Source organism: Varanus komodoensis, unplaced genomic scaffold (genome assembly GCF_004798865.1).
Source record: "Varanus komodoensis strain SLA01 unplaced genomic scaffold, ASM479886v1 scaffold1, whole genome shotgun sequence".
NCBI lineage: Eukaryota > Metazoa > Chordata > Lepidosauria > Squamata > Varanidae > Varanus > Varanus komodoensis.
The window spans coordinates 113,384,471-113,411,887 of record NW_025335268.1 but is presented as its reverse complement, the minus strand read 5'-3'; the positions used below and the strand labels follow the sequence as shown (position 1 = coordinate 113,411,887).

The following is a 27,417-nucleotide window of genomic DNA, read 5'->3' as shown; positions in this document are numbered from 1 at the left end:
TAGCCTATTTAAAATAAACCCATTGTAATGGGACCTGACCGACTAACTTTGGATACAATCCATAGAATGGTGTCCTTAACTTCCCATTCATGTAATTATGCACAATAGCATATGTATATATTTATTTATTTGTTCCTTCATAATGACAGATACTGAATGTGTATGGTATTGCTGTAAAGGAAATCATTATGAGAATACAGGGTGCAATTTAATTATATGTATTTTTAAAGTACAGACTGAAACATAAAGTTCCATTACACAATGAAAAATTAAGGGCAAGCACTGATAAGCCTGCAGTATTGGTCCAAATCTTAAGTCTTGAGGGAATGTTCTGTTACATAGCAGAAAGGTCTGTGAGAACAGCATACAATACATTTTTGTAAATACAAATACATACAAGCATCTGTTGTGGTTTTATGTTATTTGAAAAGCCAATCATACTAGTAGGGGTATGCCCTCTCAGTGCAAATTTGTATTTTTAATTAATTCTTCAAAGCTCACTTTAATAGCCACAGCACAACTAATGGGTGACAGTTGCAATGCAGGGTATGGGAAGCATTTCAGTACAAAATATGCCATTCTTATTTAATTCCAGAGGAAAGGAAAGAAAAACAACAGCAACACCCAATAGAACAGTAAAGTGGTACCATTTTTCATTTATAAACTGGCTTTGATTTTTTGCTGGCAGATTTAGATAAATGTTGTCAGGTTTTTCCACAAATGCATGAAAGGTAGATATTTTCTATAATGCAATGGGATCAATTTACAGCCATATTAATAGAAAATTGGTGGTCAAGTCCGAGGAAAATGGTTTTCCTAGTACCGCTCTATTCTTAGAAATTCTGTATTCTGTGAATGTTTAGTACTGCACAGCAGGAACGTAAGCTTAAATGACCCCTAGTGTCAGAAAGCAGCATGCTTAAGACAATTACAAGAGCTGATTATTCCCTTCAAGGATAGTAGTACATTAAGAGAGAGGAAAAAGAATCTAAACTACATGGATAGACTGATCTAAAAATAATGTGGCAGCCACTCACCCTATGGCAAGAAAGAAAATTAAAATGTAACAAAAAAAAAAAAAACTTTGAAAAATCTGTTAAATGAATCCAAGCAGACTGTCTTGCTTCTCTGTTGTTAAGTTCCCTTAGACAGTACTATTTAGTAAATGCATACTAGGTATCATACAAAACAATAGTATACAATCAAAATAATTTCCCTACTCACTGGCAGCAGTAGTAAAATGAAGCTAACGTATTTAATTGATTGATCATAACCCTCTTCAGAATAATTCTGATAAAACATACCTAACAATAAGCTTGTTGTTTATTTCAATAAATTAGAAAAACATACTTTTTCATTTGGAAACTGGTTTTAAAGGTTGATGGATATTTCTGCAATTAGGCATGTTTTCTACACACATTATCTCTTTAATGACAACACATTTCTTACATTAAATATTTAATGTTATTTGGAACATTTTTCTAAAATGCTGCTTATATTACTAGTAAATATCATTAACTACCAGGCTTCAGTTACTGTAATGAAATTACATGAACTTTGAGTTATTTCAGTAGTTGGTTAATGCAAACACAATGAAATAGGCTAATGGAAGAACTCATAAATGGTTATGATACACCCATTTCTGAACCATCATGATATTAAGCACCTCTGGGTAAAGATATTTTATCCATGTGTACTTGAAAATGTTCAATATGGCTTACTCCCTAGCAAGTATGTTTAGGTTTGCAACGTTAAACAGTTAAAAAAGCCGAAAAATCATCAAACAGGAATGAATGGTATATATCTGGAAGGATTATCAACAATCTATACCTAACTATAAAAATAAACTTATTTCTGCTCCAGAGAAATTATGTGTTCCTATAGAATTTCATGAGAATAGAATATAGATGAATATAGGATAATAGTATGACAGATGGAGATAAACAGAGCACTATTGGATTCATATTAAGGGAGTATCTGTATTCTGTAGAGAATTTGGGGTGATCAAAACTGCTTATTCAAACTTTACATGATGGCTGACCTTTTCCCAACCTTCTAATCTGGTGATAAAACACCAATGAAGGAAGTGAAAAAAAATCCCAGAGGTGCTATTTCATATTTCACTGCCAGGGGTGTGGAAGCAAAGATATGACTCTCAACTAGGAATTAAAGCCTGCATCTGGAAATATGTGCTTTAAGAAAATATATTGTGATTTCTTTTTTCATTTATTTTGATTGTAATTATTTTTAGGCAGACCTGAAGGGTGTGTCCCTTCCAATATAACAGCTATAGCATGTTACAAATGCAGGTTCTTTTCATTTATGAAACAATGTCTTGTATGGGTTTGAAAAGCTTAGTGTGACATTAAAACATAGTCGCTTTATATGTACTTTCCCTTCTCTAGAATGGTTTCTTTAAAACATCTATACAGACAAATCACACTAGTAAATCTAGCAGTTAGTATTGTTAAATTTATTGTTAAAATTTCTATGAACTTTGTCTACTCTTGCTAACTGACTCTTACACAAGAGATTTCATGGACTAAACCTGGAGAATCATACATATGAAGCATGTATTCTGTCACAGAGCTACAATAAGAAGTCTTCTGATCCCTAAACCCAATGAGAAAATGTGCCATTAAAAGGCAGAGATGAGTTACACACCTTGTTTTTTTTGGGGTTGTTTGTTTTTTTGATGTTGTTGTTCCATATTGTAACTAGGGATATGCAGAACTGCGAATTTCTCTCATCAAAACCTCTTGAGGTTCAGATTTGCTTTGACTGGCTAAGCTGTTGTATTTTCACAGTAACACTGCTGAGGCATGTGTACAGTAGAAGTACTAAGGTAGAGACATCTGCCTGCATACCAGTTTATACTGTGGCTGGAATGATGCATGGAGTTATTTACTTCACAGTCATATCCACAAAATGCTTCAGCAAGAGAAACCCAGATGAAGTGAATGGATTGTTCTTTGGTGAAATATATATTTTTAGATTAAATGTTTCATTTGAATGATCTGACTGTAGCAAGACTTGTGGCACAACAGTTGAAACTCCCTTACTCCCAAAGTAATTTAGTCCTTTGGATTCTTATTAAACTGTTGGGCCTGAGGAGTTACAAGTTTTGAGACAAGACAACGATCTGACAAGACAACAATCTCTTATTGTCTTTTTTACTTCACCCACAACTGAGATAGGTAAATAACACTTACACTGAAAGTAAGCAGATGATTTTGTCTTGCTTTGTTTTGCTACGGAAATAAGAAAAAATACAGAGCTATGCATAATTTGTTCTTCCATTAGAGTTGAAAAATCAAATGTCCTAGAGATTTAGTTCCTTATGTAAAAAGATCAAAGGACTAATCAGACAAAAACTTGCTGATTTCCCTTCTCCTTTATTGTGATTCAAACTCTCCTTTGTTCCATGCAGTAGGACTCATTTCATTGCCTCTTTCCCCAAAACTTGTTTTTGTGCTATATGAAATAGAAATCATAGAATAGTAGAGTTGGAAGGGGCCATGAAGGCCATCGGGTCAAACACTCTACTGTTGCAGGATACCATGATACACCATCCCACTCAGATGGCTGTCTAGTTTCTTTTTGAATGTCTCTAGTGTGGGAGAGCCCACCACCTCTCTAGGCAGCTGGTCCACTGTTGCTCTGACAGTGGAACAGTGGAACCAGCTGCCCCTTGATATCTAACCTGAATCTGGGTTGTTGGAACATGAATTGACTATTCTGAGTCCTACAGTCTGGTATCAGCAGGAAGTGATCTTAACCTTCCTTTTTGTGACAGCCTTTGGGGTACTTATAGAGTGATACCATGTCCCTCCTCAATGTTCTCTTCTCAAGGCTGAACATGCCCAGTTCTCTCAGTCTCTCCTCATAGCGCAGTGTTTCCAAACCCTGGATCATTTTTGTTGCCCTTCTCTGGACCCTTTCTAGTTTTTCTGCACCTTTCTTCAATTTTGGTGCCCAGAACTGGACACAGTGTTCCAGATGAGGTCTGACTAGTGAGGAGTATAGGGAAACTACTACTTCTCGTAATGGAGTAATACTTCCAATAATGCATCCCAAAATAACATTTGCCCTTTTGATGGCTGCATCATGTTGTTGGTTCATTTTTAGCCTATTGTCCACAATTACTCCAAGATCTTTTTCTTTTTCAGTTCTGTTGAGCCACGTATTCCCCATCTTGTATCAATGCCTTTGGTTTCTTTTTCCTAGTTGGAAGACTCGGCATTGGTCCTTTCACCCTAGTGTTCAAGTTGATCAAGATCACCCTGGATCTTTATTCTGTCTTTTAGGGTGTTTGAATCAAACTATGTTAAAAGAGTGATAGTTATTAGCTGTTAAAATATTATTTACTCATATATCATGTATATTATTTACCAGGAACATACCAACAATAGTACACACATGCAATTTAAAATTTGGAAGATCAAGAGCAAAGAAGATACTTCAGTTGGTTTTGAGGTTTATAATTCAGCAACATCCAAAGGAACACTGTTGGACAACTTCAAGGCTAAACTGGGAAAAACAAAGCAAATATTTTTGGAGTATCTACTTTGGTTATGTCCTTTTGGCTTAATATTGCACAAAAGTTAAAACCCTAGCCAAATATGCTTGTGAGGTGGCATCCCATCTGTGGAATTCTCTTCCCAGAATAATTTGGCAGGCACTGATGCAGTTATTGTTTTTCTACACATTAAGAGAAAACTTGATTTCTCCAAGACATTGATCATGCAATGGTATACACATCTACTCAGTAATAACATCTGAGTTCACTGGGACTTACTCTTAGCTTAGTTGATCTTTGATGACAAACTTACTTATCTATTACATTTGTATCCTGCCTTTCTTCTTCTTATAGGGAACCAAAGGTAACATATATGTTCTTCTTTCTCTCCATTTTATGGCAGCTTAGTCCTAAAGTCATGATTGGATTAAAGTCACCACATGAGCTTTCTGCTTGAGAGGGAACTCGAATTTGGGTCTCCTGAGTTCCTGCCCAACACTACAACCACACTGGTTCTTTAATTGTACTTGAATTCTTCTTAATTTTCTTGAATTGTTGCTGGTGCTTGCTAATAGTCTTTGTTTGTTTGCTGATTCTATGAAATATATCACATTTATTTTATTTTGCAAGCCCCCTTTTGTGTTGATACACCTGAAAGAATAAAATAAATATTATTAACCCCAGCATATTTTTGATGCAAAAGTATCAGCATCTCCCAGAAGCGTCTGGGGTAATGGCCCACCCCACTGACATATGGCAAAATACAGTGGTAACCTTGGCTCACGAATGCCTCAGTTCACGACCAAATTGGATTGTGAACAAAAATTTAAGAAAACATTTTACTGAGGTCACGAACTCTGCATCAGGTGACGATGGATATTCTGCCTCAAATATCAAAATAATGTAGCTGGCCTTGGGCACTCTGTACCTTGATGAGTGCAGTAGAGGTAGCGCCATTTGCTGGTTCAGTCCAGGTAGCAAATACCTTGGGCTGAACTTGGAAGCCCACAAATAATCATCAGTGCAATGCCATTCCCCCATCATGTTCTTCAGCAACTAGCAAGCTGCCTTTGAAACATGAGATAATTTATAGCCATTGTGACAGCCAGCTCCCAATAGCCTTTAATCTGCATGCCAGATTATCAGCATTTCCAACATGTATGCAACTGGTTTGCATTCATACATGGAACTATGGATCCCAGCTGTGTATCTAGTTAGGTTTCCCCATGGCAATGTTTTCCTCTCTGCTGGAGACTGGTTTCTCCTCTTATTGCAGAAAGTATTTTTGGGAAGGGGACTTTTCACCGGTGTCTTCCTTAACGCTACGATGACTCTCATCATTGAGAGTCAAAATACAGGAATAATAAATCAGTAAGTTAATTCAAGAAGCCAAAAATCTACTGCTTGAGGCAACCACTTCATTCTGCCTATTTGTAAGTTTGGCCCATTTAGTTGGTCATTTTGGGAACAGCATTGTTGAGCTAGGTAGGTCTTCCTTCTGATGCAGCAGGTCTCTTCTTATGTTCTCTCCAGCTTCATCCTCTGTATTGTATGCCATAAATGAAGGACCTCTGGTGATCAGCAGTGGTTTTTCAAGGGCTACCAGGTATTGCAATGGGAAAGTGGATTGGAAAGTGGGAAAGTGGATTGCTCTAACATATGTATGCAGAACAGCATATACATCTCTTTGTATACTGAACACTTCATGTGTCATCTTCTTTTCCAGACAGAAAGGTGGGAAACAGGGTGAGAGAGAGAGAAAAAAATAAGGGCCTAATTGAATTTCTGGCTTTGCTAGTTAATATCTCAGGTACCATGGTCCACTTTGAATTTCCAGAAAAGAAGATGAATAACATTTGCACATGCTAATTTATGTTAATAGATGCATTGATAAATTATTCCTCTAATGTAAACAGAAATATAGTGCCTCTTTCCATAGTGTGAAAGTGTGTCTTATTCAATATGTGGTCCACATGCCAACTGTTGATAGGCAATGTGAAGGCAGCCCTTCATATTAGTCCCTTGTCAAAATTTCTTCCACATTGGGCCATTCTCATTCAGTCTAATAGAAAAGACACTGAAAATAAATTCAAAGGAGAAGAAAATGCCAAAGGAATTGGTCAGTGTCATCATACTTATGCTGTGTGTGCATAGAAAACCTTTGCATATCTTACAAACCATGTGCACAAGTTTTCTGCTTTTCACTGTACACTCATCTCTCTGGCAGCCTTACATTCTTCAAACCAATTTCTGAAGAAGACACAATTCCTGTCACGGGGCTTTTTTGGGTCAGGAAGTGCAGGTAGCCTGAACTGCTGCAAAGCAATGGTGAGAGATATAATGGAAAGAAAAAAATGTCCACCATTTTTGTGCTGGCCCTTCCTTCTCCTGCTTGCCCAATTCCCAGATGGACCCTAGGCATAGGGCATGGTGAAGGATGCATAATTGTGACAAGGTTGCCAAGACATTTGCAGCTGTTGCCACTTGCAGCAGCTGCATAAAAACAAAGCAAAATAACATTTAAAAAGTGGAGAAATGGAAAAATTTCCATTGGAAGATTTCCAGTGGAAAAATTCAAGAGAACATTTGATCAGATCCCTACTTCAAAGTGTCCTTTTAAGGAAAATGAGCCACCCTAATTTGACTTTGGGCAAGACTTTCATAATAGACCTTGCTCAAGTCTAATTAATGGGGAAAAACTGTGATTTGAATTGTGTACACTGGGCTTGATCCAGAAATAGAAAAGGCTGTGAAACATGCTTTGTATCACACAAAGTGATGTGTATCCAAATGTGTATCCAGATTCTGAAGTGAATTTCTGACCCTCTCATTCTTTCTAATCCATTCTCAAAGCATGCACCATTTTCATGAAACATTTGCCATATAACCGGTTCCTATGCCTATCAGATCGTGTGCTTAGCCTAAGCATATATAAGGAGAATGGTTGTTTACTGCTTCCCTCTCCACATCCCTCATCTTCTTTTGTTTCCTCTATGTTGCATTTCACATTGTAACTCCTTGGGCCAGGGAGCTGTCCTCTTTGTACTCTCCTATGTACACTGATGGCACTAGTTGATAGAACTGGCTTACAATCCATACTACTCTGTTTTTTTCATTTGAGCATCCACAGAGGGATCCTGTAGGATCTTCTTTCCCTCTATATTAAAGATCCAGTGTGGTTCTGGAAGCCTCAGACAGGTTTTTCTCTGGGTGGAAAGCTTCTCCATTATCTGCAGCCCATTCTGGATTAATAAGTACATAAAAAGATTGATTCCTTAAAAACTTCACATAAGGAAGTAGATATTCCTGTGAAGAAATATGAAACACAGTGTTCCAAGGATGGCTGCAACAGTAGACACACTTACCTGGGAGTAAGTCTCATTAAATTAGCAAGGTTTACTTCTAAGTAGACATGCAAATAATTGCAGAATTAATTCAATTTAGTTATTAACAAGCCCATGGAATTCTTTTACAGTTTCATTATGTCTTCTTCTTGAGATAGATGAAATTCTAACCTGGGTTATATTTCATCTAAAATACACTATGTTAAGAAAATATGTTCAAATTTGGGAGAAGTGTAGGGAAGAATTTATGTCATATACTTCACCAATAACTCCAGTTACAGAGATTAGAGGATTTGCAGAAAACTTGAGAGTTTAAGAAACGTATTAACAGAAAAACAAATACTTAGGGTAAAAGACTGGATGGAAAAAATGGATAAAGAAAGGCTAATAGCATTACTTGAAAAAGATAAATTAACTTGGTTTATTGTTATGCAGTTGGAACAATGGACTAGAGAGTGGTTGCAGAAAAATGGTAAGTGTAGAGACCTTACAAAATGTGAGGAGATTGTGATGAATAGGGAGATGCAAGAAGGAATGCAAACAAGGGGGAGTCATAAGGGAGGTATGTAAGATTTTATTAAACAGGGAGGATATATATGATCTCTTAAAAATTTCATAGGACATGGATTTAAGGATATAGCCAAGGATGATTGGGGGGAAAATGGGATAAATGGGATATTTAAAAGTATGCCAATTAAAGGAAAAAAAATATAAATTAGTATGGAAATGGTACATGATGCCAGTTAAATTATTTTATATGGATAATAAATATTCTAATTTATGTTGGAGATGTGAACAAAATACAGGTACATATTTCCATTTGTGGTGGAAATGTGAAAATATTAAGAAATTTTAGATAATGATTTTTAAAGAGACTACTAAGATATTGAACTCAAAAACTGAAGTAAACCCTGAAATAGCATTGTTGCTAATAGTTTGTGAAAAGAAATGGAATAGTAAAGAATAATAAATTTAGTTTCTGCAGCAAACTTGATAATAAAAAATAACTGGAAGGAGAACTGGGATCACCAATTAATTGAATGGTATAGAGAAGTTTGGAATATAGTGGTTAATGATAAATTGAAGTGCGAGATAGAGGTGAAAAATTGCTAAAGAAGGATGCTTTTAACAAAGTATCATTTATTAGCCATGCATAATAAAACAGGAGGGTACTAAATCTTCAATGGATGTACTGCAATTTTGGATGGAAGGGGATATTTCAGAAAGAGTGAAAAAATGAAAGGAAAAAAAAATACTAGGTAGCCATGGTCATGGTGGAGTGCACTAAGGGTGTTTAAAAATATTTTGTGTAGTTTTTAATATTTGTATCATTTAAAAATAAAAATTATTTAAAATACAGTATGCTATGCATATATGTTCATATTTAATGATCATGTATAGAATATATACCTCTCCTTCCCCATGCATACAACTTGGAATGCACTGCAGCATGTCCTTGTGGTGATTCTATGTAACATACTGCCATCTGGTGGAATGTCATAAAACTAAAAAATTGGAAAACACTACTACATTCTGTCCTAGGACTTCTGCTGTACATTATTGGCTGATGGACTGTAGTCTTCAGTTATCACTGCTTGCCTTCTGCACAAGCAGATGTTTCTGAGAGCTTCTGCAATTTCTGAACTAGTTATAATCTCATTTTTAAACACTGAAATATGCTGAGGAATGTATTATTAAAAGTTGGGATACCACTCCCCCCTGGAAAATATTCATTTTAGTAATACACTACCATCTGTCAAATACTGCATGCTTTGCATTTATTATGTAGTTTGTTCCAATAAATAATACAGGGTTGTTTAAAACAAAACAAAACTTTACAGAGATTTGCAGTTATGGGAAAGGAAGGAGTTACAACTTAGTAGGGTATGATTTAGGTACAAAAAAAGGGTTTGTAATATGAGAGGCATCTTTCGAGGATCTGAATTTTACTGATACTAACTATGCTTTGATGACTGAAGAGGCCAGCTCTGATTTAGCAAGATAAATATTAGGAATTACAAGTTGATTCCAATGTTAGCTTTACTTAAAGTACCTCCATTAAAATCAACAGGACTTAGGTTTGACTAATACTGAATAGTATATCTGTAATATTGAGACTAATTTGTGACTGTTTGTCTTTCTAGACTTACATTTGTTCAAACCTGTAGCAGCGATTTTTCATAGTTCTGTGGCACCCAAGCATTTGTAATGACACAGAGTCCACCTATTAAAAAGTCTAAAACTGGATTCACAAATGCGTGGTCTTCACGTGGATATGGCATCAAATATTGACATTTGCTGTGGTCTTCTAAGCTAGGCATGTTCAGGGGGAAAATGCCAAGACTGCACTTACGAAAAACTATGGTGCAACTGCTCTTAGAAAGCTGTGTACAGTTCTGGTCACTGCACTTCAGAAAAGATATTGTAGTGCTGAAAATGCAGTGAAAGGCAACCAAAATGGTCAAGGGTCTGGAACAAATCTAGCAGGAAAGGAAATGGTGTTGAGGCTATTTAAATTAGGACAAAAGGGAAAGGGGAGATAGGATATAACAGTGATGTTTAAAATCATACATGACACAGAGAAATTGGCTAGCACTCATACTACTAGAATGCTTGCAGCTGATTGGTGGGAGATTAAGGAGAGATGCAAGCACTTCTTTAATGGAGATTAAGGAGAGATGGGTATACTTAAATTGTGGAACTTGTTATCACAGTATGACAACCAATTTGGGCTGCTTTAAAAGGGAATTAGAGAATAAGGCTATCAGTGGCTACTAGGCATGTTGGCCATATATTAGCTCCCATATCAAGGACACTAGGCTTCTTCATGCCAGTCGTAGAGGAACGAAAGGTTGGTGTTCTGCCCATGTCCTCCTTGTGGTCTTTGCATGGAAATTTAGTTGTCTGAGTGCTGGACTAGATGGATCCTTTGTCGGATCCAACATGACTCTTTTTGTAATGATGCATTGCATCTCAATCTCTCTCCACTCTTTATTACCTCACTCCTTTTTCAAAAAACAGTCACATTAGGGATATGCAGATATACTCTGGCTCTTAAATCAATTTCTAAAACACCTTATCTGAGAACCTTGGACAATGTCTAGATTTCTTTAGCTTGTGTTGGTGTAAAGCCACTTAGCTTCCTAAAAAATGGTTAGGCCATCAAGAGTTAAGTAATGTTAATGCAAAGCACAGCTAAGATCATGTTCCATTTTGCAACCATGATATAGAAGGTGGGTTTGCAAGCTGTCAGTGTTAGCCACAGTGCAGAGAAAATGCTCATGCATTTATGTATATCTCAATTTTCAAATAAATATTGTCTCCTACAACAGGTCACATCACTAAATTTTGTTTTTAGAGAACTTGTATATACAATTTGAACAGGAACAAGATATTATGGTGTTCCTTCCCTTCCTCCAGTTCAATGTTCCAGCCCGCCATTTTCTCAAAGTATAGATTTCCATGCAACCAAACACCATGTTCCTTTTCCTTTCGTAGTGGCCCCTCCACATCATGTGGCTTCTGGGCACACTCAATTCTCATTGAACTGTTTCAGGAGTTGCTCCCATCTTTTTTAAAAAATGTACTGCTACAGAATGTGGAGTTTCCCAACCACAGTGAGACTTCTGTTGCTTTTTCAGTGCCATTTTGGATACTATCTTGTCAGTGAAGTACTTACCATTTCAGTTCACTATGAAAAAGCATGATGTCCTTTTAAGTGCTCATTCATTTTGTATTCTACAGCTCTAGGAAGTATAGCTTAAGTATTAATAGTAAGACAAATCACTTTATAAATCTCCCTTCTTAAACAGAGAGGATCCTGCAATACAAGGCATACTTTTTGCAGAGGTGACATCATGGCTTTGATTACTGAAGTTGGCTAGAAATCTTAGCCAGTGAAAAGGATTCCTTAAAAACAACATACAAAAGGTTGGATCCAGAAATGAGCAAGACTTAAAAAGGCTACCTTAAGATTCACTGATTCCAGTGGGGCTATTCTTGTAATGACTTCTGGATACGGCTCTACTCTTAAAAAGCAGCAACTGTTAGTAGGCTAGAAATGAAACATTTCCTCTTTGTTGATTAAAATTATAGGCAAACAAATCCATGTATAACTTTTAAAGCAATGAGCATGATAGTTTCAGGAACTTGTAAGTCTTCAGTAAGAATCTCTTCTCTCTAAGAACTGAAGAAAGATGTGTTCACTGGATAATGTGGGTATCTGTTTTTAGGGTTCTGGATTTCTTTTAAAATGTTCACTCTTCTAAAGGAAGAAGGAGCAAAAGGTCTCCAAATGATTATTAACAGTGGCAAAGGTTAATACTTGTTACAATTATTTATTTTAGTAGCTTAATCAATGATGGATTTGTTTCATGCTTATTTTCTTCTTCCAAACATTCAAAAGCTTTTCCTCTCAGAAGTGGCCTTATGGTCTCAATTATCCCTACTAAGTGAAGTAGGAAGAAAGAAGGATTTTTAATAGCAGAGGTGAATTTAGTGTTTTTAGAACAGCATTTAACTTTTAATATAGTGTTTTTAAACAGGAAAAACAAATAGAGCAAAACTATATTTTATTGTGGTGAAGTTTACATACAGTTAAAATATTCTTTATTCAAGGTCACAGATTGAAAATCTTCACTGTTAAAAAAAGTCCAAGGAATTTTTCTTGTTTGCCCACATTTGGTGGCACTTTATTACTTTACTAGTAACTTAATACCTACAGTAAACTGTATTAAGAACAGCTACTTTTAAAAACTCAAACTGCAAAGCTCTCACAAAGAGCAGTGGAAAATTAAACATTATACAAACATAATGTGGATATACCTACTTCACATAATCCTACTTGCAGCATATTTCATTGAAAAATGTTAAGATTGTTTTCCATCTCATCTTCACTGTTTACCTCTGGAGAAGGACATTTGCCATCTTTTTGCATTCCTTTCAAATTCCTTCTTCTTCTGTAAGAGTCCACAGAACTATTCTTCTCTTTCTCCTTCAAAGGTGAACTACTAGAATGGTCTCTGTTTTCCAATGCAAACTGCAGAGAGGTGTAAAATCTAGAAGAAAAAGTACATGAGTGTAAGTTTCATCAAAGTTTGCAAGACATTTATATATATAGATTTGCTGGGCTTTTATAATCTAGCAGCTACAATTTAGCTAGCTACAACTACACTGCAACACTAGCAACAGACTAGTTGAATCTTGAGGTCTATCTGTAGCAAAGAATGGGCTGAGGACCCCTTGGCTGGGGAAGGGTTAACACTTGGTTCAGAGGCTGGGCTTGTTTCAGCCAGGTGGTGATTCAAGGAAAGCAAGGAGATAGGGCCACAGGAAGACTTGATAGTACCTGGAATGCAAAAAGCCGTAAGATACTGTAAATTACTTCCAAGGACAGGAGAATTCACACTCCCCTTGAAGGCCAAAGACTTTAGGTCTAAAGGGTATACAATTTTCACCTGGGTAATGTCAGCAGATGTCACCCCATCAGTCAGCTGTTTGATCTAACAGGGATAAAAGCTGGGGGCTGGGATAGATCGGGGTATCTCTCCCAGGAGAGGTTTCTGTTGCCACTGGAGGCTGTCGAAGAATGTTGTGCTTTTCTACAAAGGAGAAGGCTCCATTGGGTACTATATACTGTGTTAGTGTTAGGAAAAGCTAGCTTTGTTACTTTGGGTCTGAGGTGGCCAATTGGCCTTAGGAGTCTTAGGGGAGCTGAGACTGTGTGGATTTAGTTAAAGTGCTGTTTTCTGATTCCCTTCTTACTTCCCAACCCCCTTTTGTGTATGTTCTGTGTTATGGGTTTTAAGACCCACCACCCCATTGCATTAATCCTGTCTTTTAATAAATAAGTTTTCCCCAGTGTTTGTTGTGTTTGAATCCAGTGTCTGGCTCTGGGATTTGGGGACCAGGGAGTGTAGGGCTGGCAGTTGTGCCCTGTGAGCCATGGGGAGGTGGGGACTCCAGGGCGGCTGATTGTTAAACCATGTAATATAAGTAATCTATAGAAGTCTTTTTTGACTGAATCCTTCTAGCAGGTTAAATTGAGGGAGGAGAAGGGGAAGCAGGGCAAGTCTATCAGCCTTTGTCAAGGACTTGATTTTTTTTTATCCCCTTACCATTTTATTTTCCTTGCACATTGTTTCTTTTTAGATTGTTAGCTTGTGAGCAGGGACTGTCTTTGTTTACTGACTATATTTAAGCCACTATGGGAATCTTTTTGGATGAAGAGTGTGATACAAATACTTTACAAATGAAATTCATTGTGACTGCCTGTGGCAAACTCCAAAAGGTACAGGTGTTCTTTGGAGGATAGAAGAAATGCAGAAGTAAAGCTCACCTCTGTGCTTCTCCTGTCCAGAAAAACAAACACTTAGATGGCTTATTTTGGCCACTGAACTGTTTTGCCATGAAAGAAAAGAGATGAGAGAGAGATGCTGGCAGGATATTATGCATACTGGCAGAGCCTGTTTCCTCTCTGTCATGGGAAACCCACAAAATGCCATTTCTAAGGTTGCTCTTGTGACCTTGGAGATGCAACCAGCAGCATTCTTTCTGCTCTAGCTACAAGGGTGGAGGGAAGACACCTTATGATCAGAGTTCTAGCTTCAACCTTGGGGCAAGTTACCAAGATTGGAGCTGGGACTCCAAATTATCCAATGGCCTTCCCCCCCTCTGGTATGCCTGTATAGCATCATAATTTTCCTTTTCTGTTGCCTCAAGAGAATTTATGAGCTTATCCTGTTTAAACAATTTGATTTTGGAATAAGTCATAGCGGAACATTCTAATTTTAAGTGGAGGTGAAGATAAGGAAGCAGCCTTAATTATACTGTAAAAAGACTCACCCTTTTTTATTGGAGTGGATTTGTCCCAGTGTGGGCAAAGTCTGAGAAAGAACTCTGAAAGGTTGCTTTAAAGGCTAAAAAGCTTTAAAATTCTGTAGTAGCTTTGGCTAATTTGTAAAGAGGGATATTTAACAACATAAATATTGCGGAGACTGCCATAGACAATAAAGGAAGAGAAGGGGGAAAAAAGAATTTATTGTTTAGACTAGAGCTGGAGTTAAGAGATAAAAAAGCAACCCTAACTAGAATTGGAAGAGAATATGATTAGAGCACGGGTCTCAAACTCGCGGCCCGTAGGCCAATTGCCGGGACGGGCGGGGCACGGGGGCGGGGCACGGGGGAGGGGCACGGGGGAGGGGCCCTGTGGCCTTCAAAGTGCCAGCGGCGCCCGGGCCAGCTGCGGGATGAGCGGCCCACCACCACCACGGTGGTGGAATACTTGATGCGGCCCAGCCTCACCCAGACTCTACTTCCAGCGGCCCGCAGGTAAGTTGAGTTTGAGACCCCTGCATTAGAGAGTTCCCGCTGCTGGATGAATAAGTGAATGTCACCCAGGAGAGAGACAAGAAAACCATCAGATCTGTCTCTGGAACTAAAACTGTATCCTCAGAATTGGAGGGCTGAGCACTGGGATTCCAAGGGAAGCCAGAGATGGAATAGGAGATAAAAGGTCTCAGAAAAATGCTTGAGACAGGCATTAAAGAGCTGGAAGAGACCGAAAAGGTCAATCAACATTTGAAAGGCCTTGAAACTAAGATTGGAAAGATTGATAGTAGAAGGCAACATGATAAACAGAAGATAACACAGAGAATGGCAAATATTATCATTCATTAGATGAAAGCTGAAAATAAAAACAATGTTAGAGATTTTGGAAGATCAGTTCATAGCTCTGACTGTTAAAATAAACAAATAGAACTGCTGTCCGAAGCTTCGTTAAGTGGAGATACATCACCAATACAAAAGAATACCAGAATAGGAAAAAGGGGTGATTTCACTGCATTACCAGAGTCATAGATCCAACATTAGAGTACATGGGATTGTTGAACAAGCATATGCAGTAGAGAAACATCTTACAGCTGATGTGTTGGAATGGCTTTAAAAAGTCCCTCTAGAGAGAGATGGGGCCATGAAGATCTAGAAAGAATACGTAGGGCAGGTCCTAAGCGTGGATCTAGAATGTTCTCCAGAGATGTACTGTTCAAGTTTGTTCATTCTAATTATTATGAGTTACTTATGAGAAAATTAGGAGATGGGAGCTGTGGGTGGATGTCCGCTGACCTGAAATATTAGCCAACTGGAAGAGGAAACATTGGCTGGAGCAATTAGTGGATGCTCCCCAACTCGAGAAAGCAGCTCAGTGGAGAAAGAGAGGTCAAAACTGACAGAACAAGTGGTTAAGAAGGGGTTGTAGAGGGGGCATCACCAAATGATGGACATGGAAGAGAAGGAACATGTTTAGTAAGATAATTTAATGGACATTTTGTTAATGTTCTCTTTTTACATGTTTATGGTAATATAGATATGTATAAAATATTCCCCCATGGAATTTTATCTCCACTGCCATCCCTACTTCTTTTTGCTAACTTTCTATAATTAATCAGGAGAGAATAGGACAGAATAAGATATAGAGAATACAGAGATGGAGAGGAGTTATATAATGAAGTGTAAATCAGGTATTAGTAATTAAATAAAAAAAATGGGATTGACTAGGATTAAACATGGAAGTGATAGAGGCATAAGGAGTTGTCCCCTCCTCCCTCCCTCTGCTTAAGTGTAATTGGCAATGCTCAGAAGGATTGTCAGTAAGAATAAAGGAAACTTTTACAAGGTATTTTATTTTATTTTATTTTATTTTATTTTATTTTATTTTGGGAACTTCTATGCCTCCCCATTCGCCGAAGCCTCGGGGTGGCTCACAATCATAAATAAATAACATAATATAAAACAATATAATTTAACAGTATAAATTAAGTCGCCCTGGCCAAAGAATAAAATAAATAAATAATATTAACAATTAAAATAACGTTTGAATAAAAAGGTCTTCGCCTGGCGCCGAAACTCAAATGACGGCGGCACCAGGTGGACCTCTCTGGGGAGCGCATTCCATAGATTGGGCGCCGCCGCAGAAAAAGCCCTCCTCTGAGTACTTACCCTCCTAATTTCCTTCACGGAGGGTTCCCGGAGAAGGGCCTCTCCCACTGATCTCAAGGGGCGGGCAGGCATATATGGACGTAAGTGCTCCTTCAGGTAACCAGGACCCAAGCCATTAAGGGCTTTATAGGTCATAACCAACACCTTGAATTGGGCCCGGACTTCATTGGGAAGCCAGTGAAGCTGACAGAGAACTGGAGTCATGTGAACATAACGCCCAGTCCCTGTCAGCAGCCTGGCAGCTCTATTTTGAACCAATTGAAGTATCCGGACCGTCTTCAAGGGCAGCCCCACATAGAGCGCGTTACAGATGTCAAGTCAGGAAGTCACCAACGTGTGTGTCACTGTCGCCAGGTTGTATAGAAGTGATATCTAACCCCAGTGAAATTGAATTGTACAGATAACAAATACTCCCATTTATGTTGGAGATGTGGTTATGAAGTGGATACATATTTCCGTATGTGGTGGAAATGTGTATATAATGAAACTTTGGAAAGAGATTTTTAAAATTGTAGTAAAATATTAAGTCTTAATATAGATATATGCCCTGGAATTGCATTGGTTTCAGTATTTGACCAAAAACAACGGATACAAATAAAGAATTAATAACACATTTAATAATTGCAGTGAGACTATTATAGCTAAGAACTGGAAAATAAAAAATGATTACCAATTGCCTGATTGCTATAGAGAAGTTTGGAATATAGCTATTAATGACAAATTGACATGTGATATGAAACTGAGAAAAGGGCTTATAAAGAAAAATAAATTTAACGATATTTGGGGTGTGCTTATTTAAAAAGGGAAAAGGATTTAAGCCTTCCAAAGAATCATTACATTTGGAAGAGGGGAATGTCCTGAAGTGTTTGAATATTATTTTCCTTCTGATTTGTAACATGTATCACTGGGGGCACTGTATTGTAAGAACTGTAAGAACTTAATTGTATGTTCAAATTTGTATGTTTTTGTTTTTAAATATTGATTTTTGCAGTTGTATTTTAGAAATAAAATTTTAAAAAATCCAATGGCCACCTTATACATAAAAAACTGTATGCCTTGGTCCCTTTGCACATTAAATTCTGACATCTCATGCAGTCAATTTTAGTTTACTGTATATAGTTAATAGTAGTTTAGCTTACTATGAATAGCTCCTCTTCAGATGTTTCATTTTCTGTATTAATGTTTAGCTGCTATAATAGATAAATATTATATAGCCTATTAACAAACCTGTCAATTCTCCTCCTGTTTTCGTCCATCTTTTGATTTGCAACTTGTATCACAAAGTCCACATATTCTTCACTGACCATCAATTTTCCTTTCTGGCTTAGTGGAACTTCTAAGCAATGGGTGCTACGGACAGCCTAGAGCAACAGAAAAGTGGAATGCTGCACATTTGTATTGACTTTGAGGTGTTATCAACCATGAGGGGCAGGCTGATTCAATTAAGAAAACTTAACAACGCATTTACTTGTTATTATCTTTTGGGATAAAGGTATTTAAAGTGGCAAAGGGACAGATGTTTTACTTCTATAGTTCATGAAGCAATCATTCTTGAGTAACTACTTAATATTTCATCTAACTTTCATCAAATGAAATGTGGCCACATATGGTGGGTAACCACTATGTGAGAATGGTTCTACCACTTCTAGGAAGGGTTGGGGTTGCTTCTGCACTCAGGGCCTTGTCAAAATCAACATGGGCAGAAGCTATTTCAGTCAGCTAATTAGAAATCCAGAAATTTGTCACATTCATATGCTTTGCTCAATCTTTCCTCACCCCTCCCTTTCTTTAATATTATGAGTAATACTTCCATGGCCATCTTGATAATGGTTCAAAGATTATCCGTTCTGGTAACTGCATATGCATTACACAGGTGAAGATGCTGGTTTATTAGCCATATGGAAATGCTGGACCAGCCAAGCAGTGAAACCAGATGGCATTGTGCATACTCCTAATGAAAAAGCAGAAAAACAAAGCATACCATCATAATTTTTCCTTTACGACCAACGGTTATACCAGAGTTCCTGAATCCAGCTTCTATTGCCACCATGTGCTGTAAAGGTAAGAGAAAACACTATATGCTTCATCTAGATACAATGGCAAGCTAAGGTCTTACTTACAAAAATCTGCAACATGAAACTAATGTCAACCACTGATTTCTATTCTAAATGCTTTCAAAAATATGGAATACAGTGAATCACTGCAGATTACCTACTGTGTTAGAGCTGAATATTACAAGTTGGTTCTGCCTTCTTTTATTCCAAAGTATTATAGCAAAAGGAGGTACTAAAATATTTATAATTTGAATATAATAGCACTGTGTTCAACTGCATTACAAAAATCTATTTCTAAATTAGAAAACAGACATAGTACAGGCAACAATTCAGGAACATAAAAGTGCTTGCATCTTTTTTTCTTAAGCCACAGACCCACCACACCATGATAAAAGATATTCCAATTCCCACTGGAACTTTAAAAACTCCTTGCTACAGAGGTACTATTTAGGAAGTAGCTTCCTAGGAAGAAACAATGTAGTAACTCTTCTCTAAGTAGTACTATTCTGGACTGGGACCTTATTAAATTCAGCCCAATGAAAAGTTAGGAAGAGTCAAAGATTTTCCTTCCTTGTGGATGAATTATTTCAATTATTTTGGTTCATATGGTCATTGTCCTAATTATTTGGAGTTTAGCTACTGAAAACATTTTTAACATTCCACATTTTAACATTCTTAATTCAACATTAGGAAAGCTAAGATCATGGCATCCAGTCCTATCACTTCCTGGGAAATAGATGGGGAAGAAATGGAGGTAGTAACAGATGGTGACTGCAGCCAAGAACTTGAAAGACGCTTCCTTGGGAAAAAAGCTATGGCAAATCTAGACAGCATACTAAAAAGCAGAGACATCAACCTGCTGACAAATGTTCATATAGTCAAGGCTATGGTTTTCCCAGTTGCAATGTATGGATGTGAAGGTTGGACCATAAGGCTGAGCATCAAAGAATTGAGGCCTTTGAATTGCAGTGCTGGAGAAGACTCCTGAGATTCCCTTGGACTGCAAAGAGATCAAACCGGTCAATCTTAAAGGAAATCAACCCTGACTGCTCTTTAGAAGGTCAGATACTAAAGATGAAACTCAAATACTTTGGCCACCTAATGAGAAGGAACAACTCATTGGAGATGATCCTGATGCTGGGAATGATTGACAGCAAAGGAAGAAGGGGATGGCAGAGGGGGAGGTGGCTAGATGGAGTCACTGGGGCAGTGGGTGTAAGCTTGCGTGGACTCTGAGGGATGGTGGAGCACAGGAGAGCCTGGAGGAATGTTGTTCATGTAGTCATAATGGGCCGGGCATGACTTCAGGACTAACAACAAGCTACTGAAAGGTACTAGTCACCAAAAAACCAATGGATGAAAAGCTATTAGTTATAACAGCCTGTGCTTGTTTCTGAAACATTCATTCCCCCACTGGGGGAGCTTTACCATTCATTTTAACAAAACCATAATTTCACTTATGAGCATTGCATCTGTAAAAATTACATAAGCTCCCTTTTTCCATCATCATATTTTCATGGGCCCATTTATTAAACATGCAATGCTTTAGGAAACAAACCTAAGTGTGAAAATTCAGTCAAGAGCCAACTGTTACACATGTAGTATGTATCAATTTTAAGTACAAGGTTTCACTTTACCAGAAGTTGTGCATCTTGTAAGTCTTGACACTGCACATGAAGAACAAATGGTTCAAATTTGAATATGGCATCATCTGTTGCTCTCTTCAAGGCTGTAAGCTAGAAGATCCAAAATGTATTAATAGAAATTCTTCATTTATGGAAGAACAATACAAATCCAGCCTATGTAAGCATTTGAAATAGCTGCACAACAGAGACTGTTTCAGTTAAAAAAAAGTATACAACTTGTAATGCTTCTATGCACTCACTGGTTCATTTCCTTCAGCGCAACTTGCTACTGAGGTCTGACCTTCTAATGACTGTGCATGGATGACAGTGTTTGAAAGAGCTGGAAGCAGTATTAAGTGGTAGTGTTTGCTGAAAGTACACACATGGTTTTTTTAAAGTCTCTGATCAAACTAGTTTTGTAGTTTCCCAAAGTAGTTCAATCAATACTTTGAGAAGTACAAGAATGCATTCTAACAGCAAGGCCAATTTTGCTACAATAGACCTTTGCATGTTTTGGTATGACTATAAAGCATTGAGGATATCTATATATTAAATATATAAATGCTAAAAACTGGGGGATGCCAATAGTAAGTAAATTTTCCCTCTCAGCAATGTCTCCTTTCAAGAACATCCCCACCCTACAACACCAGGATCCTTGAGAGCAAAACTGATTAGCATACAGGCTGCAATAAATAATAACTAATCAAATTTAATACTACAATTTATTGTATAGGATAGGCAGTAGTAGTTTCAGATAGAACAGTTAGAAGGGATTTCACTCACCTGCATGCACGCACGCGCACACACACACACACACAGAGAGAGAGAGAGAGAGAGACTAGTCTATTCCACAGTTCATTTTTTGTGATTATTAAATGGCCAGTGCTGGACCCTGCCTAATGCAATACTAGAATGAAGTGGAAATTTGTATCCTGTAAAAAGCTTTTACCTATACACAGTTCAGAGCTATTTTTCTAGACATTCAAAAGTTAATGATCTTAACTTAAGAACACAGGAAACTGCCTCATACTATGTCAGACCCTTGGTCCATCTAGCCTAGTACTCTGGGCGCTGACTGGCAGTGGCCCTTCAGGATTTCATACTGGAGTTTGCCCTGCCTTAGCTGGAGATGTTGAGGACAAAACCTGGAAACTCCCACATGCAAAAAAGGAAGGTACTCTACCATTGAACTGTGGCCCTTCCCAAACTCTAACAATGTGTTTATCTAGACTTACGAACCAAGAGTAGTAGTTGCTTTGTACAAGACCATACAGATTCCATATTTCTTTTGGAAGGGACATGAATGGGGTTTTAGCATAGCAATAACTTCAGCAAGTGTCCCAATTCCAAAGCAAGCATCAACATGTTAATTGGAAAAGAAAGTTGGGCCAGCCAACAGTTAAGGCTGAGCTTTTTATTCTGTAAAGTGACCCTCAAATGCCACAAACCCAGAAAACAAAATGATTACAAAAAGACTAGCCACCATGTTCCTCATCTCTGCCTTCTGCAACTGAAAAAGTCTACTAGCTCTGTTACACATTTAAGTGAGGATGAAAAGTTAACTGACGGAAGATATGCCTCTTCCAAATTGCTCCTGGCACATACCAGCCAAAGATGGAGGTGGTAAGGTGGTTTGTGGCCATCACTCCCACTCCATTGAAACCAATGTGAATTGTATTATGCCAACTTCACACTAGTGTAGTTACAATGTCTGATCTTGGGGCAGGCCATGGAAGCAAGTGGGTTTTATATCTAGTGTATCTGAGGTTGAACCTGACACCTCCACTCTAGAATAGTCTGATCTTTCCTCAAGTACCTGTTTTCCCCCACTCGGGGCTTTCCATGAACTTCCCTGCTGGTGGAGGGACTTTTCTGTCACATCCTAATCCCTCTCAGCTGGCCTTTCTTTAACTGAAGTTAGGATTCCTCTCTTATTTAATAATACTGCTTAATAGTATTCTCAGCAATAACTCAGGCTGTGATCCTACACTAGCTTCAGCATACATTCTTGGGGTATTAGCTTGGGGTTATTAGATATTCACCTCTTCACATGAACAGAAATAACTTATGCTCTTGAGTACTTACTCTAGACAAATAGTCTTTTGATGGAAGATACTAGTATATTTTGAAGTCTACTAAACTACAGACTCATGTATTGTGTGATGCTGTTTTCAGGTATGTCTGTGCCAATACTAGAAAAGGATTATTCCCTCATCCTGGGGAAAAGGCATATGAAAAATATGGTGATTTATTTAATTCGTACACTGCCTGCCAAGAAATGGCACTCAAGATGACCATGACTTATCAGCATCCTATCCCTCTGATTAAAAAAAGGATAATTGTGGGCTGGGAAGGAAATCCAGGTGCGGCAAAAGCTGTATTTTATGCACCCCCCACAGCAGTCCTGAGAAAGACAAAGAAGCCATCTTCAACAAACCATTCAGTTAAAAAAAATATCCCTCTGTGTATCAGAACTGCTATGGTAAATACTTCAAACAGCTCTGGCTGTTCTCCTACACATTTATAGGTTCTTTTGCTTCTGGTATAAGTCTACAGGGACTTAAAAATAATGTTTCTTCATAATATGTATTTCAAAAACAGATTTTGATTGAAGAACACCTTGTAGCTTCTAAATCACTCATTTCCTGCAAAAGGCCCAGCTCTAATATTAAAAAACTGAAAGTAATTTCCTATTATGTCTTCAAAACGTACACTGCAGCCCTTCTTCCATGGAAGCCAACTGCCAAAATCCCATAAGGCTCTCAGTCAATAAGCAGAAAAACATACCTTCTGGAACTGTATAGACTGCTGAAGTTAACCAAGTTCTTTTTCAGGTCTCTTAAAACTTGATAAAAGAGTTTTGCCATGTGGTCTTTTGGTGATGGAAAGGGCTGTCTGAAAAAAGATTTTTATATAGTGGCTACAAGCTTCCTTCCAGAGGCTCAATCAGATCTGTAGGTATAGCTCTACAAGATCTGCTGATCTAAAAGAACCAGGATTTTCCAGAATCCTGCATTAGTCAGGTGGCAGCTATGAAAGCCTAAGTGCTATGACCATTATTCACAACAAGTTACAGGGTGGATTTGATTTAAATCACAATTTAAATCATTAGTCAGTAAGACTAGATTTAAATCATGGTTTTCTACATAATTTCCACATATGCCTGCCTTACCGTAGGTAGAGGAACTTCATTCAAATATTCCCAAACTAGGTCTCTTTATGGGCGGCTGCCATTATAGGTTTTCTCCTCCAGAAAAAGAATATGATAAACATCAGGCTATAACACAAAAAGATCCAAAGACTTGTAGAGTATTCCGTTCAAAAGATCACTTTCATTCTTACTGCTTGCCTTCACATCTTGCGCATATCTATTCCACCCCCAAGAATCTTCTATTCACTGAATTTTTTGAAACTTAAAACTTAAGAGGTAATTCTATGTATACAGATTTGCAAAGGAACAATGGGATTAAGGTCATTTTCTTGACTTTTCGTGCTTATTTTATAACATTTTTGCTGTAAAGAGGCATGTGATCTTTGCAGAAACACATTCACAGTTTTGAGAACTATAAAACCAAGCCTCTGTGATAGTATCTTCTAAGCAGAAAAGTTGCCCATTAATCTTACAGAAACCTCTAGAAGAGCATGACATTATGAATGGATTAACAGAATTCATTTACCAAAAAAATTAAACATTGCATGACTATTGTATGAAGCCTCATGCTACATAATTAGACTTATCATTATTTCATGATGAATAAGCTTTGGACTATAATGTATCTCAAATAGAAAACTATCTTTAGATAGATTTCTCCTCAAAAAGCATTTTATGTAAAAAATGCAATTTAATTTTTTTAGAAATCCAGTTTATTTTAATCATTGCTTTTTATCTACCCTGAGAAATTATAGTAGCTCAAACTTCCCAACCCAAGCATCATTATAAAATATATTTTCCTAGCAGTAAACAAAAAGGTAAGTCCCTGAATTAATTTGAAGAAGTCAGAGGTAACTTCAGCATACCTAACTTCTGCCTGCCTGACCAGTTGCTGCACCCTGCTTTCCTGGGCCCCTCTCCCCACCACAGCCTTCCCCTCTGGGCTATGCGACCATAAATAGATGTAATAAATAAATAAATAAATTAGTGCAATTCATAGAAGCATATTTACAGTAACAGTGTAATCAAATGCCTTCTATTTAATAGAAAAGATGGTACTTTGCTTATTAAAGAACTGGAACATAACCTACACCGTATGAAATTAATAAATAGATGCAGAGTTATTAAAAGTTGCCTCATGCTTTCACTAAAATACCTCTATTAGACATATATGGAAGAATCTACAAAAATATTACATTAAGGTGTAGCCTTTCCTTACTAGCAATCCAGAGTCTGCCCTCATCTGGTAGATACTGAAAACTGCTAGAATTTCTTGTCAACTAATGCGCCAACAGATATAAATGAAATGAATTTCTAAGTCTTTTCAGGAGCACTCTACTCTCAGTTCCAGTAAAATCTTTCTTACAACTGTGGCTTAAAAAATTAATTCTGCCATTAGAAGTCACTAGCAGAAAGTCTGAAATGAACAGCAATTACAAAGTATATCCAGCTGTGTAAATAAGATAACACTAGCCAATCAAGATGCCCCCCCAAATGAAGGCCCTCTTCAATGAAAAAAAAAGAATCAGAAATCTTGTAACATAAATACATAGTCCCTGGGTTATGAATGTCAGAGTTACAACCAACCTGTACTTCCAAATGCAGAGACTGCCATAAAACCTGTAATAATATTCCTAGTGAACTATGCAATGGGTTCAGTTTACCAGGGCCTGCGAGGTTCCCTAGAGATAGAGTGGTACCTTGGCTCACGAACATCTTGGTTCACGACCAAATTGGGTCGCAAACAAAAATTTCATGAAAATTTTCATGTGGGTCGCAAACTCTGCATTGGGTGGCAACCAAGATCACAGCCATCTCCCCACAACCCCAAGTTGTTTTTAAATATTGTAAGCCGTCCTGAGATCTTGTATAATAGGACGGCATACAAAAGCTTTTAATAAATGAATGAATGAATGGTTAGGTGTAATGTTACCTCAAAAATGTTCTAAACTGATTTAAGAAATGTCACTTTTATTTTTTTTACAATACTGTTTACCTACACACATACATACAGATTCTCTCTCTCTCTCTTCAATATCTGTAGGTACTTTATTACTGTATTATCATATTTATTACAATATTGTATTGTACTTAATATATTTTAGTGAATATGGAAGTGTTTCTTAATTGTTTTATATGCATAAAAAGGTAAAATATAGACAAAAGTTTGGCTTACTCAACTTTTATAGAAATTCAACCTAAGGACCTTCTCAGGAATTAAAATTTTTCATAACCCAGGGACCACCTGTAATTTCCGGACTTGCAGACAGTATAAAAAGAAAACAATAATTTTTGAAATATGTATAAAGAATAATTCATGTTGGTTCTTACCACATCTTCTATTGCACAGGTTTGATGAGTCACCATAAGCCAGGTACAATTTTGCTTTTGTATCTCAAAGCCAGTGGTAGCCTACCAAGAAGAAAAGTAGATTCACAAACCACTGTAGATACTGAAACCAATTCAGAATGCTTCCAGTATTCCCACTTTCCCATATGAAAGCATTGTAACTTTTTACCAAATTAAAGAGGAGAAAAACAGTGATGATGCAGTTGCCATGGAACTAATGAGTCTGGGGCCTATCAGCCAGCTACCAGGTCCCCTCCAGATGTTCTGGGCTACAACTCCCGTAACTCCTATTGGCCATGTAAGGTTGAAGCTCATGGAATCTGTAGTCTAAAACATCTCTAGGCACCAGATTCCCTACCCCAAAGGCTAGTTAATTGAAAGCCCCCGCTTCTGCCGCTGGTTCCAGATAGCAAATATGGTGTCGGCCCACAATTCTGATCTGGAAAAGGCAGATTCTTTTATGTAGACTTAGAGCCATATAGGAGGGGAGAGACTGGGGAAAAAAACCAAAAACCAAAAACTAGCGGCAGGGGAGAAATCAGAACTGGATGTTTCTCTGGCCTTTTGTTGTCCAAAATATCTCCCACGTGTACAAGCGCCACTTAAAAGAATTTACTCTAAAGTCAGAACCTCACTGCGAGAGGATTACGTGACGAAAAACTGCGGGTTGTTTTCTATATTAGGATGCAAGTAGTCAAGTGTACCAAATGCCGGCGTCACTTTATACCAGCCTTTCCCAACCAGGTGCACTTCGCAAGTGGGTTACAAACTGCCAGCACCCCCGCCATCTATGCCGGCTAGGAGCTGTAGTCCAATAAACCGGGCAGGCACCAGATTACGGAAGGTTGCCTCGAATCATTAGACTTTAGTTCTTATGCGAGAGACGAAAGGAAATTCCCAAGTCCTGCCGGAAGGAATGAAGAAAAGGCCGAAGACGGGGGTACCTCGGCGGGGGGAGGCAGAGACGGCTGTTCCATGACTACCATGCGGCCCGAGCACGAGCTGGTAGTGCAGAAACTATCGTGTTCATTGAGAAGCCTCACAATCCCCTCGATGGGCTCGTCCACGCTGCCCTTCCGGCTCCCATCCGCGCGCAACAGCCGTTGCTCTTTCCAGCGCTTGAAATCGGCCATCGGAGGCGGCTTTTCTCCGTCTCCCACGCCCCATAGATCCCACACGGAAGAAATGGCGTCCCTTAACCCGACCGTTCTGTGGGCGCCGCCATCCTGGTCCAATGGCAGCTCGCCTAGGACAAACTTAGGAGGCGTAGCGCTTTTTCCTTCTGCATGTACATTCGGAAGCAAAAAACTACTGAGGCCTACAGACCGTACTTTCAAATTAGTCCGCGTAGGAGTACAACGTCAAACTTCAAGCTGTACAG

General features: G+C 38.0%; 2 protein-coding genes across 4 annotated transcripts in view; one reads left to right on the top strand and one right to left on the bottom strand.

The window, feature by feature from the left end:
* Window positions 1-4,002: 4,002 nt before the first annotated feature.
* TYW3 (tRNA-yW synthesizing protein 3 homolog) lies at window positions 4,003-27,241 on the bottom strand. Of its 3 annotated transcripts, none has more exons than XM_044440931.1 (7): window positions 26,981-27,241; window positions 26,019-26,099; window positions 20,549-20,647; window positions 18,839-18,910; window positions 18,085-18,218; window positions 12,767-12,920; window positions 4,003-5,170 (listed from the first exon to the last, which is right to left on the bottom strand). In XM_044440931.1, exons 1-7 carry the CDS (start codon window positions 27,167-27,169, stop codon window positions 5,138-5,140), a joined length of 762 nt encoding a protein of 253 aa, XP_044296866.1. In that variant the 5' UTR covers window positions 27,170-27,241; the 3' UTR covers window positions 4,003-5,137. The 3 variants fall into 3 exon arrangements, with proteins under 3 accessions (XP_044296866.1, XP_044296858.1, XP_044296848.1); XM_044440923.1 differs by having other exon boundaries at window positions 5,136-5,170; window positions 12,692-12,920; XM_044440913.1 differs by lacking the exon at window positions 4,003-5,170 and having other exon boundaries at window positions 9,620-12,920.
* CRYZ (crystallin zeta) overlaps window positions 27,207-27,417 on the top strand; it is a 28,454-nt gene continuing 28,243 nt past the window's right edge. Inside the window, exon 1 of the mRNA XM_044440901.1 lies at window positions 27,207-27,417. The gene's annotated coding sequence lies outside the window, so the exon portion shown is untranslated.